Raw genomic sequence first — 16304 nt, forward strand, 5'->3', positions numbered from 1 at the left:
AAACCAGGCCATGGGTCATAGAGGTTCATTATACTATTCATTCTACTCTTATGTATGTGGTTTTTTAAAGTCAAGTCAATGTAAGCAAGTGGCTACATGGTCATTTGCATGTGGCATCATCAATGTCTCTAAAGAGAAAAATAGACTATGATACTATAGCACACCCTGTGAATTAGCTACCCCAAAACCTTCCCCACAGCCTTCATCCATGATCAGAACTAGAAAGCTAAGTGTCACCTTCCCAGACTCTTTCAAATGAAGGATGGGCATGTGATCCAGTTCTGGCCAATGAGATGTAAGAAGGACTATCTCTAGATCATGTTTCTGGGAAAGCTTTTAAAAATTGGCATGTTTCTTTTGGCCTTTTGCCTTTCACACCTAAACCCAGAAACCTATGTCATTGATGACATTACTGAGCTCTACACCAGTCCTGGACTACCTTCCTCATTCATACTTCTTGTCAAATGAAAAATAAATACCTTTTTTTTGTTCAAGCTAATGGAATGAGTTTTTTTTTCTTGCTTGATTATCTCTATTTAAAATGACTGAATACCACTGTTCTGATATTCCCAAATCAGCATCCTGTTCCTGCCTAGCACACCATTAAAGATAGTTCTAAGATACTTTCCAAGATTAGTTTGACTTCTCTTAAACTGTCCAATCCTTCACAAACTCTGAAAATGACAGTCTCATTTCCCAGTGACTTCCAGCAACAATTACAATCAGGAATTCCCATATACAGAAGAAATACAATGAACAGGTAACTTTTACTTAAATTGTTTAAAGTCTTTAATAGGACTTCCATAATCCCTAATTTTTTTTAGCCATATGGCACGTGGTAATTTGCATGACAGCTTTTCACAATTTCTATAAAGCAATATTCTTGTTTAATAATAAAGCCTTTTTCCATAAAAACAGACTCCCTCACACATAGAAACAATTATGACAAAGAAGAGCAAAGAGCTAAATCCTCTATCAATTTGACCTGGCCTTTATCCTAAAGATCTGCATAGGGCCATATGCAGAAACCACATTTATTATCTCAGCCTAATTTGCAGAATGGTGAAAAATTAAGCAACACGGTCAATCATCAGGAATGTTATTGTTACTACAAACTCTTCTATTACTATCATTATTTCTATTACTGTAAATTTGCAATATCTTTCAAAAGAACTTTCTTCAGTAGATGAAACAGATCATAAAAAATAAATTCCTGGGTGATGAAGTGCTGGCGGAAAAAAATAAACAAATAAATAATCTGTGTAGATCCACTAAAATCAGAAAAATTAAATATCCCACTATTCATACATATCACTGCTTATATAGTCTACGAAATTTGACTTATACAAGTAAGTAGATTTTAAAGAAGTAAAAACAATTACGGCACAATCACTTAGATTTCTTTTTTTTTAGAAGGCTAACTCAATGCAACAGGGAAAATGCGGTAATTAAATACAACAATATCAACTGACAACATATACGGATTCAGTTCAAAATAAATTAGAAAATTATTATTAAAAATGGTAAAACAAAAAAAAACTTAAAATGAAAGCATTACATGTCTAGGAACTTACAACACTAATATCCAATGATCTCCAGTATTATAATTTGCACTGGCCTGCTCTCTAAAACTGTGCAGTTTTATATTTTTGTTATATCTTTATACAAGTCAATAATAATAACAAATTTAATACAGACTTACAGGGGCTTATATTCCAAGAGTAATCTGCCACTGAAAGACACTTCAAAAAGTGAAGGTAAGTACTGGAGTTTCATGATGCTTCATTTTTTTTAATGTATTTCAATCATGACAGAGTGAGTTAAATAATCTCTAAGCTCTTTGCATCAATTTTTTAAGATCCATGCATCAAAAATACTCAGGAGTCTGAGGCAACAGGAGGCTTGAGCCCAGGAACTCAAGGCTACAGTACGCCATGATCACACCTGTCAATGGCCACTGAACAACAGTCTAAGCAACAGAGCAGAACCAGGTCCTTTAAAAAAAAAAAAGCATAAATTTCTATACTAAAAATAGGAAATAAGCCATAAACATTATTATAGAGCTATTAATTTCTACTTTTATAGTAAATAACGAAATTCAAAATTAAGTGGCATTTTTTTACTTTACTACAATTTACAAAACAAAAGTATTTAATAAGATATAAAATATTCCAGAAAGACTACCAAACCTTGAAAAAGTCTTCAAGCTGTTTACTATTGTAAAGAGCAGGAATATTGGCAGAGAACTGTAGCAGGTCTTCAGCACATTGTCTTCTCTCTTCGATAACAGTTTCATCAAATCGCCCTACAATTAAATAAGAATCAACACTTAAGGGAAGAATGATCAAACACTGGTGTATGATAGTTTATGTCCACAGTCAGAAAGCAGCAGCAGGCCTATCACTTAGTTGCTTTGCTTATTATGCAAACTTCTGAAGTCGAATCTAATCTCTACAATTAGAATCAGCAGTACTTTCAGCAGAAAAGAAAATGTTTCTGATAAAACAAGAGACAAAGGTCTCAACTGATAAATAAATCATACATTCATAATTTAGAGCCTGTCAGTTTAAGAAAGTTACCATTTAAGAAGCTGGTGATTTGAAACTAAAGTTGAAAAGAGAATTTTAAAGAAGTGAAATGGTTTTCTATAGTAATCTAATACTGTAATTACTCATATAATTTTCCCTTTTCTACTCTTTTTGATTTATAAAGGGGCTGAAGAGAGGAAATTATGAAAACATCTGTATTATCAGTGGGGTCAAAAACCTCAGCTTGAAGCAAAAAGCTTTTATGCCAAATTCCATGTGTGATGCTGTCAGCGTACATAACAGCATGCTTGTGAGAAAAAAGAACACACATACGGCACCAGTGAGTTCTGCTTTACAAGGTGATCAAAAGGTGGTTTCCATAGAATTTTTAAATGATATATACAATTTGAATGCTGATAAGACATTTTCAAATATGATCATTTTGTAGTATTCTTAGATTAGATTACCAGTTGACATTTATCATATGCCATGTATCATACTGATTGCAATAAAAAAATACAAAGTCAGAAAGGTAGCATCATCACATAAGCATTTTAAGTGCCTTTGCAGAGTATTAACAGAAAACTGAGGCACAAAGAGATTCCTAGTTATATAGGCAAGGCAAGTGCCTACATGACTGGCAAGTGAAACTGAACCACTAAAATACCCTCTGCCCAGTGTGTCTCATGCTTATGGTGAAGTGTCTATTTCACGATAAGTAAAAGGACCTGAGTTCAAATACTACCTCTATCATTCACTAGCTATAAAATCTTAGGCAGATTATTTCCCCATTTTTAAAATGTAGGAAATAAATAACGTACTTAAGGTTCCCAGTTCCATGCCAGGCACACAGTAAACACTTAATAGAATATCATGGTTCTTTGAATCTTCAAGTTCTATCATACTGACTAAAATACAGAGCATGCTAGCAAACTTTTATTGACTGTGTGAGTGAATAACAAAAACTTTTAAAAGCTATGTAAAAATAAATAAATAACTGTCTTACAGTGAAACGTTATCACAGATAATCTTTTTTTTTTTTTTTTTTTGAGACAGAGTCTCATTCTGTCACCCAGAGTGATCACAACCTCACTGCAGCCTCAACCTCCCAGGCTCAAGCAATCCTCTCACTTCAGCCTCCCAAGGAGCTGGGACTACAGGCACATGCAACCACAGCCAGCTAATTATTTTGTAGAGAGAGGGTCTCACTACGCTGCCCAGGCTAATGTCGAATTCTTGGATGCAAGTGATCCTCCCATCTAGGCCTCCCAAAGTGCTGGGATTGTATTGCAGGCATGAGCCACCATACCCAGCCTATAACAGGAAATCTTAACAGTGGATCCATACACAACCTCTTAGGCAATGGTTCATGGATGGGCTCCACAGACAATAATCCCACAGAATTCCATGCATATATATACACAGGTGCATTTTTCTAAGGATAGGGTCTATAACTTTTATCGGTATCTTGATAGAGCCTAGGACCAAATAAAGGTCAGCAGGCAAGCAGCAGTCAATCAGAGGATTCCTAACATTCTGTATACTGCTTTACTTACTATGGAATAGGCTGTCCACTGCTATCCAAATATTTGTTCTTGCTTTCTTCCTCAATTTTTATTCAAACGGGTACATGACAGCCCAGGAAAAAAAATTTGTAATTGCCAGCTTGCTTGCAGTTAGGCACAGACATAAACTAAGTTCTGGCAAATAGCATATAAACAAATTATACTGTAGCTTCCCAGAAATCTTTTTAAAAGACAAATGACATACAACCTCTCTCCCTTTCTTCTGTCTCTTCCCCCGTTCAAGAAGAACCACGAAGTGGAAGGTTAAAAATGACGCAAACAGGGTACAGTGGCGCAAACCTATAATCCCAGCTTCTCAGGAGGCAGAGGCCAGAAGGATCACTTGAACCTAGGAGTTCAACTCAGCCTGGGCAATATAGCGAGACTACATCTCATTAAAAAATGACAGAGCAACAAGACAGGAGCTTGGATTCCAGATCACTGTGCAGCTGCCACGCTTGAGGCTACCTCCAAATCTTTTGCCATAAGGAAGAAATGGACTTCTATCTTAAGTTTTCTCATAAATAACCAAACCCAACATAATCCATTATGCCACATTTGTTTTTGTTAGTTCTCAGTTCAAGTGCTCTCAGTTCAAGTGCAACAATTAAACTCAACCCTCCCAATAACAATACCAAATCTAAAATGACACCACTCGCTTACCTATCACTAATATTATCTAGAAACAAATCTGCAAGAACCCCAATAGGTAAAACCAATTATCTGGCTTGAAAACAATCTAAATGATTTAATCTTAGGAAAAAATCTACTGGTCAACTAAATGCTCATTATTCCTTATTTTGCCTAAATAAGAAAGTATAAATCAGTGCTTATGATTATAATCCAATATAGTTATCCCTTAAAGGAAAAGGTAAATTCAAGTGTCTATAAATTAATATTAGTAATTGTGTAAACATCTAAAAGCTTAGAACAGTAACCCAGAAAATGAACACATTATTTTATGCTTCGACCCACTAGACTACCTGAGAATATCTTTAAATGCATTAACTACTTGTTGAGAAATCTTAATGGAAGTCTTCTTAATATTTAATAGTACCCTAAAAAGATCTTATTTCTATCTGAAACAAATACAAAAAAAAATTTGGAGGCTTTAATCTTCCCCATTAAGCTAAAGTAAAACACTTAAGCAATGGAATAAATGTCAAAAGCATATCTTCTTATACTTCTATTGATTTATTGTTTCTATTCCACTAAACTTTGACAAGCAGATATGAATTGAGACATTTTTTTCAGAGTAGTGCACAACCAAAAATAAAGGGTTATGCATTAAATAAGCTTCAATTACATTGAATCCTATTATCAGAACAAATACGATAAAGGAACATGCTCATTTCTTTGTTCCTAAAATACTTCAGAATAACAACAGAAGAATGGTGAATGGTATTAAGTGGGCAAAGGACATGAACAGACAGACACTTCTCAAAAGAAGACATACAAGCAGCCAACAAACATGAAAATATGCTCAACATCACTGATCATTAGAAAAATGCAAATCAAAACCATAATGAGACACCACCTCACGCCAGTCAGAATGGCTATTAAAAAGTCAAAAAATGACAGATGCTGGCGAGGTTGCACAGAATAGGGAATGCTCATAAACTGCTGGTGGGAGTGTAAATTAGTTCAGCCCCCATGGAAGGCATGTTTGAGATTTCTCAAAGAACTAAAATAAAATTACCATTTGACCCAGCCATCCCATTACTGGGTATATACCCAAGGGAAAACGAATCATTCTACCAAAAAGACACCTGCATTCTCACGTTTATCATAGCGCTATTCACGATAGTAAAGACATGGAATCACCTAGGTGCCCATCAACAGTGGACTGGATAAAGAAAATGTGGTACATATACACCATGGAATACTACATGGCCGTAAAAAAGAATGAAATAATGTCCTTTGCAGCAACATGGATGCAGGTGGAGGCCATTATCCTAAGTGAATTAACACAGGAACAGAAAACCAAATACCACATGTTCTCACTTATAAGTGGGAGCTAAACACTGGGTACACATGGACACAGAGATGGGCAAAACAGACATTGAGAACTCCAAAAGTGGGGATGGAAAGAAGGAGATAATTGTTAAGAAACTATCTATTGGGTACTATATTCATTATTTGGGTGGTAAGTTCATTTGAAGCCCAGATCTCAACACCACACAATATACCCAGGTAACAAAACTGCACATGTACCTGCTGAATCTAAAATAATGTTTTCCCATTTCCTGATAATAATAAAATTTTTAAGAGACCATTAACACATGAATAGACAAACAACTGACTGGGAGAAAACATTTGCAAAACATCAAACTACTGGTGTCTAAGATATACAAAGAACCCACACCCAGAAAAGATGTAAACAGATACTTCAAAAAAAAAAAGGATATATGAGTGGCTAATAAGCATGTGAACAAATCTTTAGCCAATTAGTCATCAGGAACTGAAAGTTAAAACCACAATAAGATACCATTACACATGCCCCAGAATGGCTAAAATTAAAAAGGCTGATAATGCCCAATGTTGGTAAGAGTGTGAAGCAGCCAGAAATTTCATACATTGTTGATGGGAATATCAAATGATACAAGCACTTTTGGAAAGTCTCTTAGTTCCTTATAAAATAAAACATACACCTATCTTATGATCCAGAAATTATATTCCCAGGTATTTGCCCAAGAGAAACATATGTCCATATAAAGATGTTTATTGTAGATTTACTTAAAATTGCCCCAAACTGGAAACATTCCAGATGCCCATTGACAGGACAGTGGATAAACAGACTGTGGTACATTTAAACTAAACAGCAATAACAAGGAATGAACCTCTGATGAACACAATAGTATGGATGAATCCCAAAAACATGCTGCAGGAGGGAAGCCAGACATGAAAAGTTTGTACAGCGTGATTCCATTTAAAATCCAGGATGTACAAAACTAATATATAGTAGAAAAAGTTCCTTCTGGGTAGCTTGAGGGCAGGGATTGACAGGGAAGGGACAAGAAGCAAACTTTTAGTTGTTGGTAATGTCCTATCTTGATAGGGGTTTGGGTTATACAGGTATATGCTTGTCACACATACCAATGGGATACTTAAGATTTGTGCATTTAACTGTGTGTAAACTTATCTAAACAAAATGTAAACAAATATTGAACTCTTATTAATGACAATATGTTAAAGTATGTATGGGTGAAAGACACTGATATCTGCACTTTATGCTGAAATGCATAAAAACAAGACAGATTATGGAAAGATGTATGATAAGGAAAATATAGCAAAATGTCACTGTCCACATCTTTCAACTTGTCTATATGCTTGAAAATTTTCACAATAAAATGTTGCGTAAAGTCTACTACAAAGAAAAAAATAGTACTCGTAGCATAAATGAAAAAACAGATGAATTTTAATGAAATAACTTCTAGAACTAATATATTTAATAAAGACAATCTAATTTGAAAATTTTCAAAAAAGTAGCAGCAAGATTCAACAGTCATCCTAATGGCAGACAATAACCTTGCAACCATTCTCTACTTGTGTATCCTTCAACATAATCAAAATTTCACTTGAAAGGCTGTAACAACATGATAAATCATAATCAGGTGCTTCTCCTACTACAGCTTTGAATTTCCATTCGTAGTACCAATGTTTATTTTCCTGTGAACGGAGTAGAAAAATTATAGGTAAACATAGAAAATGCAAAACAAATTTTTCCCGAGGTTTACAGTGCAATATTATATACCTCATCTTACTGAATTTCAATTACTGCTCTCCACAGATACTGCATTTTTTTACAAATTGAAGACTTGTGGCAACATTTTTCCAACAGCATTCCAACACTTTATGTCTCTGTGTCACATTTTGGTAAATGTCACAATCAACAATCAAACTTTTTCATTATTATTATATCTGTTGTAGTGATCTATGATCAGTAATCTTTGGTACTGGCATTTGCAATACAATAACATTGTTTTGAGGCACCACAAACCACAAGAATATAAAACGCAAACTTAGTTGATAGATGTTGTGTGTGTTCTGACCGCTCCATCAACCAGCTGTATCCAATCTCCCTTTCCTCAGGCCTCTGTATCCCCTGAGACACAACAATATTGAAAGTACGCCAATTAACCTCTACAATGGCCTCTAAGTGTTCAAGTGAAAGGAAGAGTTATAGGTGTCTCAATTTAAATCAAAAGCTGGAAATAAGGCAGGGTGCAGTGGCTTACACCTATAATCCCAATACTCTGAGAGGCTGAGGCGGGCTGATCAGTTGAGCCCAGGAGTTTGAGACCAGCCTAAGTAATACGGTGAAACCCCGTCTCTACAAAAAAAAAAAAAAATTAGCCGGGCATGGTGGCACATGCCTGTAGCATGCCTGTAGTCCCCTGTAGTCCCAGATATTCAGGAGGCTGAGAAGGGAGGACTGCTTGAGTCCCAAAGTTCAAGACTGCAGTGAGCCATGATCGCATCACTACACTCCAGCCTTGGAAACAGAGCAAGACTCGGTAAGGAAGGCATAACACAAACCAAGAAATGTTGAAAGTTAGGCCTCTTGCACCAGTTAGCCAAGTCGTGAATACAAAAAACAAGTTATTGAATGAAATTAAAAGTGTTACTCCAGTGAATGATAAGAAAGTGAGGCAGCCTTATTGCTGATATGGAGAAAGTAAACCAGCCCCAACATTCCCTTAAACGAAAGCATACTCCAGAGCAAGGCCCTAACTCTCTAATTCTATGAAGGCTGGGAGAGGTGAAGAAGCTGCAAAAGAAAAGTTGGAAGCTAGCAGAGGTTGGTACCTGAGGTTTAAGGAATGAAGCCATCACCGTAACATAAAAGTGCAAGGTGAAGCAGCAAGGGCTGATCTGTAGAGGCTGCTTCAAGTTATACAGAAGATCTAGTGAAGATCATTGATAAAGATGGCTACACTAAAGAACAGATTTTTAATGGAGACAAAACAGCCTTCTTTTGGAAGAAAATGCTTTCCAACACTTTCATACCTAGAGAGGAGAAGTCATGCTTGGTTTCCACACTTCGAAGCACAGGCTGACTCTTCTGTTAGAAGCTAATGCAGCTGGTGACTTTAAGTTGAAGCCAATGCTTACTGACCATTCTGAAAATCCTAAGGCCTTAAGAATTAGGCTAAATCTACTCTGCCCGTGTTCGATCAACAGAAAAAGCCTTGATGACAGTACATCTGTTAATAGCATGGTCTACCGAATATTTTAAGACCACTGTTGAGATCTATTGCACAGAAAAAAAGATTCCTTTCAAAAAAAATTTTTTTGAGACAGAGTCTCACCCCGTCCCAGGCTGGAGTGCAGTGGTGCGATCTCAGCTCACTGCAGCCTCCGCCTCCCGGGTTCAAGTGATTCTCCTGTCTCAGCCTCCTGAGTAGCCAGGATTACAGGTGCACACCACCATGCCTGGCTAACTTTTGTATTTCTAGTAGAGACGGGGTTTCACCATGTTGGCCAGGCTGGTCTTGAACTCCTGACCTCGTGTTCCACCCGCCTTGGCCTCCCAAAGTGCTGGAATTACAGGTGTGAGCCACTGCGCCCTGCCCTTTCAAAATATTATTGCTCACTGACAATGAATCTGGTTCACTTGAAGCTCTGGTGGAGATGTACAAGGAGATTAATGATGTTTTCATGCCAGCTAACACAACATCAATTCTGCAGTCCATGGGATCAAGGAGTAATTTTGTACTTTCAATCCTCCTTAATTACCCATATATTTCTGTGTGTATATAATATATACAAGCCACTCCCTCACCCCCAATTACCTAACAATGGTTTATTATTTATTATTTATTTAAGAAATACATTTCATAGGCTATAGATGACATACAAGTGATTCCTCTCATAGATCTAAGCAAAATAAGTTGAAAACCTTCTGGAAAGGATTCACCATCCTAGATGCCATTGACAACATTTGGGGGAAGGTAAAACTATCAACTTTTTTTTTTCTTTGATACAGTGTCTCGTGCTGTCACCCAGGCTGGAGTGCAGTAGCGCAGTCTCAAATCACTGCAACCTCTGCCTCCCGGGTTCAAGCAATTCTCCTGCCTCAGCCTCCCGAGTAGCTGGAATTATAGGCATGTGCCACCATGTCCGGCTAATTTTTCACCATGTTTGCCAGGCTGATCTCGAACTCCTGACCTCAAGTGATCCACCCACCCTGCCCTCCCACAGTGTTGGGATTATAGGCATGAGCCACCACACCCAGCCAATATTAATAAGATTTTAGAAGTTGATTCTAACCCTCATGGATGACTTTGAGGGGTTCAAGACTTCAGTGGAGGAAGTAACTGCAGATGTGGTAGAAATAGCAAGAGAATGAAAACTGGAAGAGGAGCCTGAAGATGTGACTGAATTGCTGCAATCTCATGATAAAAGTTAAATGAACAAAGAGTTGCTACTTATGGACGAGCAAAGAAAGTGGTTTCTTGAGAAGGAGTCTACTCCTGGTGAAGATGCTGTGAACACTGTTGAAATGACAACAAAGGATTCTCAATGCCACATACACTTAGTTGATAAAGCAGTCACAGGATTTGAGAGGACTGACTCCAATTTTGAAAGAAGTTCTACTGTTGGTAAAATGCTATCAAACACCATCACATGTTACAGAGAAATCTTTTGTGAAAGTAAGAGTCAATGGATACAGCAAATCTCATTGCTGTCTTATTTTAAGAAATTGCCACAACTACCCCAACTTTCAGCAACCACCACCCTGATCAGTTGGCAGCCATCAATATGGAGACAAGACCCACCACGAGCAAAAAGACTACCACATACTGAAGGCTCAGATGAAAATTAGCATTTTTAGCAATATAGTATTTCTTAATTAAGGTATGTACATTTTTTAAGACATAGTGCTACTGCACACTTAATAGACTACAGTACAGTATAAACACAACTTTTATATGTACTAGGAAACCAAAATATTCTGTGTGACTCACTGTACTGCGATGGTCTGAAACCAAATCTGCAGTATCTCTGAGGTGTATCTACATATTTCTGTGTGTGTATAATATATATAAGCCACTATCCCACCCCCAATCACCCAACAATGGTTTATTAAAAGCTGTGGAGGGGAGGGAATTAAATCCAAACATTCTAACTAAGCTCATTAATCACTAAAAATAAAGCCTCTCTGTTTGATTTATAAGCTGTCTTTGGAATCTTCCCTATGTTGTTTTTACTATTTAGAAGAATTCCTAAATAGCAGCGTTTACAACTTTTTAAAAATGCATATGTTAGTCATCAAAAGCTAGTTCATGGAACTAAAACTTATCCTTGACCAGCATGAAATTATCTAGAAAAGCTTAATGCTGATGATTCTTAACTATATCAAAAGTTCATTCACAGAGTAAAAAGAGAGAGGTCAAGATTCTCTGGATTAAATTCTCTCTAGCCAAACAGCACCAGGAACACACTTGTAGTTAAACAAGCTCAATTTATTACTTCTTACAACTAAAAGAATACATACCATTGGGAACACTGTGGCATTTCACCAAGAGGGTATCAGAAAGGACTTACGGGGCTTTGGCTTGTGTTAGGGAAGGGTTCAAGGAAGTGGGGTTCTGCCCTGGATTGGACGCTGTCAGGAAGTGGAGGTAATTCTATGATTCTTTCAATTCTAATTCTATGATTCTATGATTTTTTAATATATCTTACTATGAAGCAGGAAAAATGAAGCAAGGCTAAGGTTATGATTTATAAAGAAGCAGTAGTCATTCACTGTAACCAGAATGAGGATATTTGATCATTTTTGTGACTTGAACAATGTTTATGTTTTTGTCTGTGTTCAGACATGACTACAGGATGGTCTTGTTTTTGTCATCATCCAAGGACATGGAGTGATCTTGTCTAATGTTCATGTTCTATGAAATTGTTTATGTTCAATAGGAGAACAACACAGCCTAATTGTGAATTCCAGGCCAACTCTAAGAAACACCAAGGTCAAACCAATATAGTGCCTGGCCAGTTCTTAGCTATTGGGAGCTGCCTGTCTCTTTCTCACAGGAAGTCATACTCTGATGACAGATACAACAAAACAAACAACAAACAATGATCTATTCATGAGAAAACAATCAGACAGATATAGCTAGTGAAACCGACAAAACTATTGTTCTACGCTCTTTAAAAATGTCAGTGTTATGAAAAACCAAAAAGAAAAAAAATAAGAACTATTCTAGATTAAAGAAACCAAGAGAGGGATTATTATGAATCAAAAAAAAAAAAGCTAAAAAGGACATTTCAAGGACAACTACAGAAATCTGAAGATGGACTGCCTATTTTATAATATTGCATCAATGTTAAATTTCATAGGTGCAATATGGTATCATGACCATAGCAGAAATATGGGGAGTAGGGATGAAATATCATGATGTCTGCATTTTATTCTCAAATGGTTCAGGAAAAAATGAGAGACACACACATAGAGACAGAAATGCAGAAAATGTGGCAAAATGTTAACAATCCATGAATTTGGAAAAAAAGGTATATATATATGTGTTCACTATACTATTCTCGGGGCGGGGGGAGCATAAATTTGAAATGTTGTCAATTTTAAAAAAATGGAGAAAAATACATGAGTTAAGTGCTATACTGACGAGATGAATAACCAGGAAGGGTAAACAGCTAACTCAGCTGAAAAGAAGCATGGCAAACTTCCTAGAAGAGATATCTTCTGAAAGGCTAACCAGAAACTTCACAGTGGAGCAACACAAAACTAAAGAAGGAGACACAAGAGAGTAAGGTATGTTAGAGGAATGGTAAACTCATTGAGCAACAGATAATAGCTAACACTAGCTGACGTGCATCTAGCATGGAGCTAAATATTATACAGATATAATTGTCGGAACAGTAAGGTATTATCCTTACCTTACCAGTAAGAAAATTAGACTCAGATGTTAATTTGTATAAGATCACACTGGTAGTAAATAGTTAACAGAAGATATGGGTCTAAATCTATCTGACTGCAAAAAAATAAGTACTTCTCACCATACCATTAGAACAGTAACTACATCAGCTCGATGATATGTAAAATTACAAGAGGACTCCTTTGCTGCTGAAGTTTACTTACTAATGTAAGAGGACCTATAAAAAGGTAGATGATTGGCTGGGTGCAGTGGCTCACACCTGTAATCCCAGCACTTTGGGAGGCTCAGGCGGGCGGATCACCTGAGGTCAGGAGTTTGAAACCAGCCTGGCCAACATGGTGAAACCCCATCTCTACTAAACTACAAAAATTAGCCGGGCATGGCAGCAGGCACCTATAATCCTAGCTACTCAGGAGGCTGAGGCAGGAGAATCTCTTGAACCCAGGAGGTGGAGGTTTTGGTGAGCCGAGATGGCGCCACTGCACTTCAGCCTGGGTGACAGAGCGAGACTCCGCCTCATTTAAAAAAAAAAAAAAAGTAGATTATTAACCAACAATTCCTTCCATACAACCACAACTGCTGCCTACAAGGTTCATTACAGTTATCAAATATTACAAATGGACTGTACCATTTATTAAAAGAGATAAATTGCTTACTTATTAAGATTAATATGAAACTTTCATTCTATAATATGGAAGGATGTGGAGAAAAGTTTAAGACAATCCATTAGCAGCTGATAATAACAGCTAAGAACTTCAACCAATTTAAAAGCCACTCTCTTTCACCCAGTGACAAGCTTCTTTTTTAAGAAGCTAGCTATGTATCCTCCAACATTAAAGATAAATGTGTTAAATTCCACAGTATAGAAAGTGCAATGCAAAAAGTAAAAATATCCTTCCTACCACTCCCTCAGAGGTTACATACACTATACAAATGTGTATAGGTATGATTCATATATGTTTATTTACACATACACAGGATCTTACTAAACATCATTATATGCAATATTCATTTTGTCTAGCTTAAAAACATATCTGGACATTGTTCCATACAAGTGTATTTCTTTTTTTTTTTTTTTTTGAGATGGAGTCTTGCTCTGTCACCCAGGCTGGAGTGCAGTGGCACAATCTGGGCTCACTGCAAGCTCCGCCTCCCTGGTTCAAGCAATTCTCCTGCCTCAGCCTCCTGAGTAGCTGGGACTACAGGTGCCCGCCACCACGCCTGGCTAATTTTTCATATTTTTAATAGAGACGGGGTTTCACCGTGTTAGCCAGGATGGTCTCGATCTCCTGACCTTGTGATCCACCCACCTCAGCCTCCCAAAGTGCTGAGATCACAGGCATGAGCCACCGGGCCCAGCCCATACAAGTGTATTTCAAACAGCCCCAGAATCCTATTACTTGGCTAAATTATGGCACATCCATACAATCACAGATTGAGAAACATTCAATTTTCAGTTTTCTTCTACTGAATATAATGCTGCAATGAACACCCTGTGTATGTATATATATGTGTGCACGTGTGTTCTCTATGAGTCATCCACAGACTGCAGGTGGTCCCTGCAGGGCCTTTCAGGCAATCAGCAAGGTCAAACCATTTTCATAATAATACTACAAAAGCAGTTGCATTTTTTTACTGCACTAACATTTGCACTGATGATCTAAAAGCAATGGTAATAAAACTGCTGACCTCTTAGCATGAAATCAAGGCAACAGCACCAAACTATACTTACTCGTAATGATTATATTCCTTACTGCCACCCACTCATATTTAAAAAAAAAAAAAGAAATGTAATGCCAGTTTCACTTAGAATGTCCTTGATAAAGCAGTAAAAATTATTAACTTTATTAAATCTCAACCCTTGAGAACATTAATTTTTTAAATTCTGTGAAATGAAACAAACTATAACTTCAGATTTTGATATTTGACAGACATTTTCTCAAATATAAACAACTGGGCCTAACAATTCAAGGAAAATAATCAACAGTATTGTTATCAATGATAAAATTCAAGCCATCAAACCACTGTGAGCTTGACAGCTTCCCAATACTTTAAAATTTTTTCCTTAGAAATCTGTGACGATATTAATGATTTTTAACACTGTATAATAAAATGGGTAAGCATTTACAAAATCTGCATAATTCAGGAAACCAATATTTTTAAATGACCAATACATGATGTTACAAACTCATGCCCAGGTAAAAGATATATTCAAATCTAAGACAGACCAATGGAATGTAATGTAACAAAGTACAAAAGGTTCATTTATAGGGTTCTGATTCCACAGTGCAACTAGCCTTTATGAAATTACCACACATCAAGTTTTGGTGTATCAAAGAATACCTTTAATTATCTGAAAAAGGTATTAAAACACTCCTCCCAAGCCGGGCGCGGTGGCTCACCCCTGTAATCCCAGCACTTTGGGAGGCTGAGGCAGGCAGATCACGAGGTCAGGAGATCAAGATCATCCTGGCTAACACGGTGAAACCCCGTCTCTACTAAAAATACAAAAAACAATTAAGCTGGGTGTGGTGGCTGGCACCTGTAGTACCAGCTACTCGGGAGGCTGAGGCAGGAGAATGGCATGAATCCAGGAGGCAGAGCTTGCAGTGAGTCGAGATCGTGCCACTGCACTCCAGCCTGCCAACAGAGCGAGACTCCGTCTCAAAAAAAAAAACACTCCTCCCTTTTTCAACTGCATTATCTTTGTGACCCTGAATTTTACTCATATACTTCAACCAAAACAACATATCTCAACAGGCTGAATACAGAAACAGCTATAAGAATCCAGCTATCTCCTTTTAAGCCAGACATTAGAGATTTGTAAAAACATAAACCAATACTACTCTTCTTGCTATTTCTTTTTTGATTTGGAAGAATCATTTTTCATAAAAACATCCTTTTATGTTAACATGTAGTGTATTTTTTATTTTTATTTAATATAATTTTTAAAATTTCTAGTATGGTAAATATTAATAGCTATAACCTACATAAACAACAGTCCTTTGAAGTCCTCAAAAATTTTTAAGAATATAAAGAAGAATCTAAGACCAAAACATCTAAAACTCATTGATATATATCTCCCATGTAGACATGAGAATAGATGTGTAGAAAAATTAATTAAAAACAGAATAGAAAAGGTTTATTTCAAATTGCCCTCCAAAGAAACTGTATGAATTTATACTCTTCCTGTTGTATATCTATTGCTCCATACTAGGTATAATCAAACATTTTAATTTTGGCCTTGGGATTGACTTTTGATGACATCATCACCTATAACTACTCTACCTTTTAAATCTTAACTCGTACTTTTA

General features: G+C 36.7%; 1 protein-coding gene across 7 annotated transcripts in view; it reads right to left on the bottom strand.

The window, feature by feature from the left end:
• The window catches only part of RPS6KC1 (ribosomal protein S6 kinase C1), a 242999-nt gene that overhangs the window by 187205 nt on the left and 39490 nt on the right, over nucleotides 1-16304 (bottom strand). For 6 of the 7 annotated variants that reach the window (XR_004030093.1, XM_030812886.1, XM_030812883.1 and 3 more), the window contains one exon: nucleotides 2190-2305. Coding sequence is in view for 3 of the 7 variants with exons in the window: in XM_030812883.1 (XP_030668743.1) it covers nucleotides 2190-2305 (116 nt within the window). In the remaining 4 variants the exon portion in view is untranslated. The remainder of the gene's footprint in view (nucleotides 1-2189; nucleotides 2306-16304) is intronic. The other variant, XM_030812882.1, reaches the window with a different exon arrangement.

The sequence above is a fragment of the Nomascus leucogenys genome, chromosome 5 (genome assembly GCF_006542625.1).
Source record: "Nomascus leucogenys isolate Asia chromosome 5, Asia_NLE_v1, whole genome shotgun sequence".
In the NCBI taxonomy this organism is placed as follows: Eukaryota; Metazoa; Chordata; class Mammalia; order Primates; family Hylobatidae; genus Nomascus; species Nomascus leucogenys.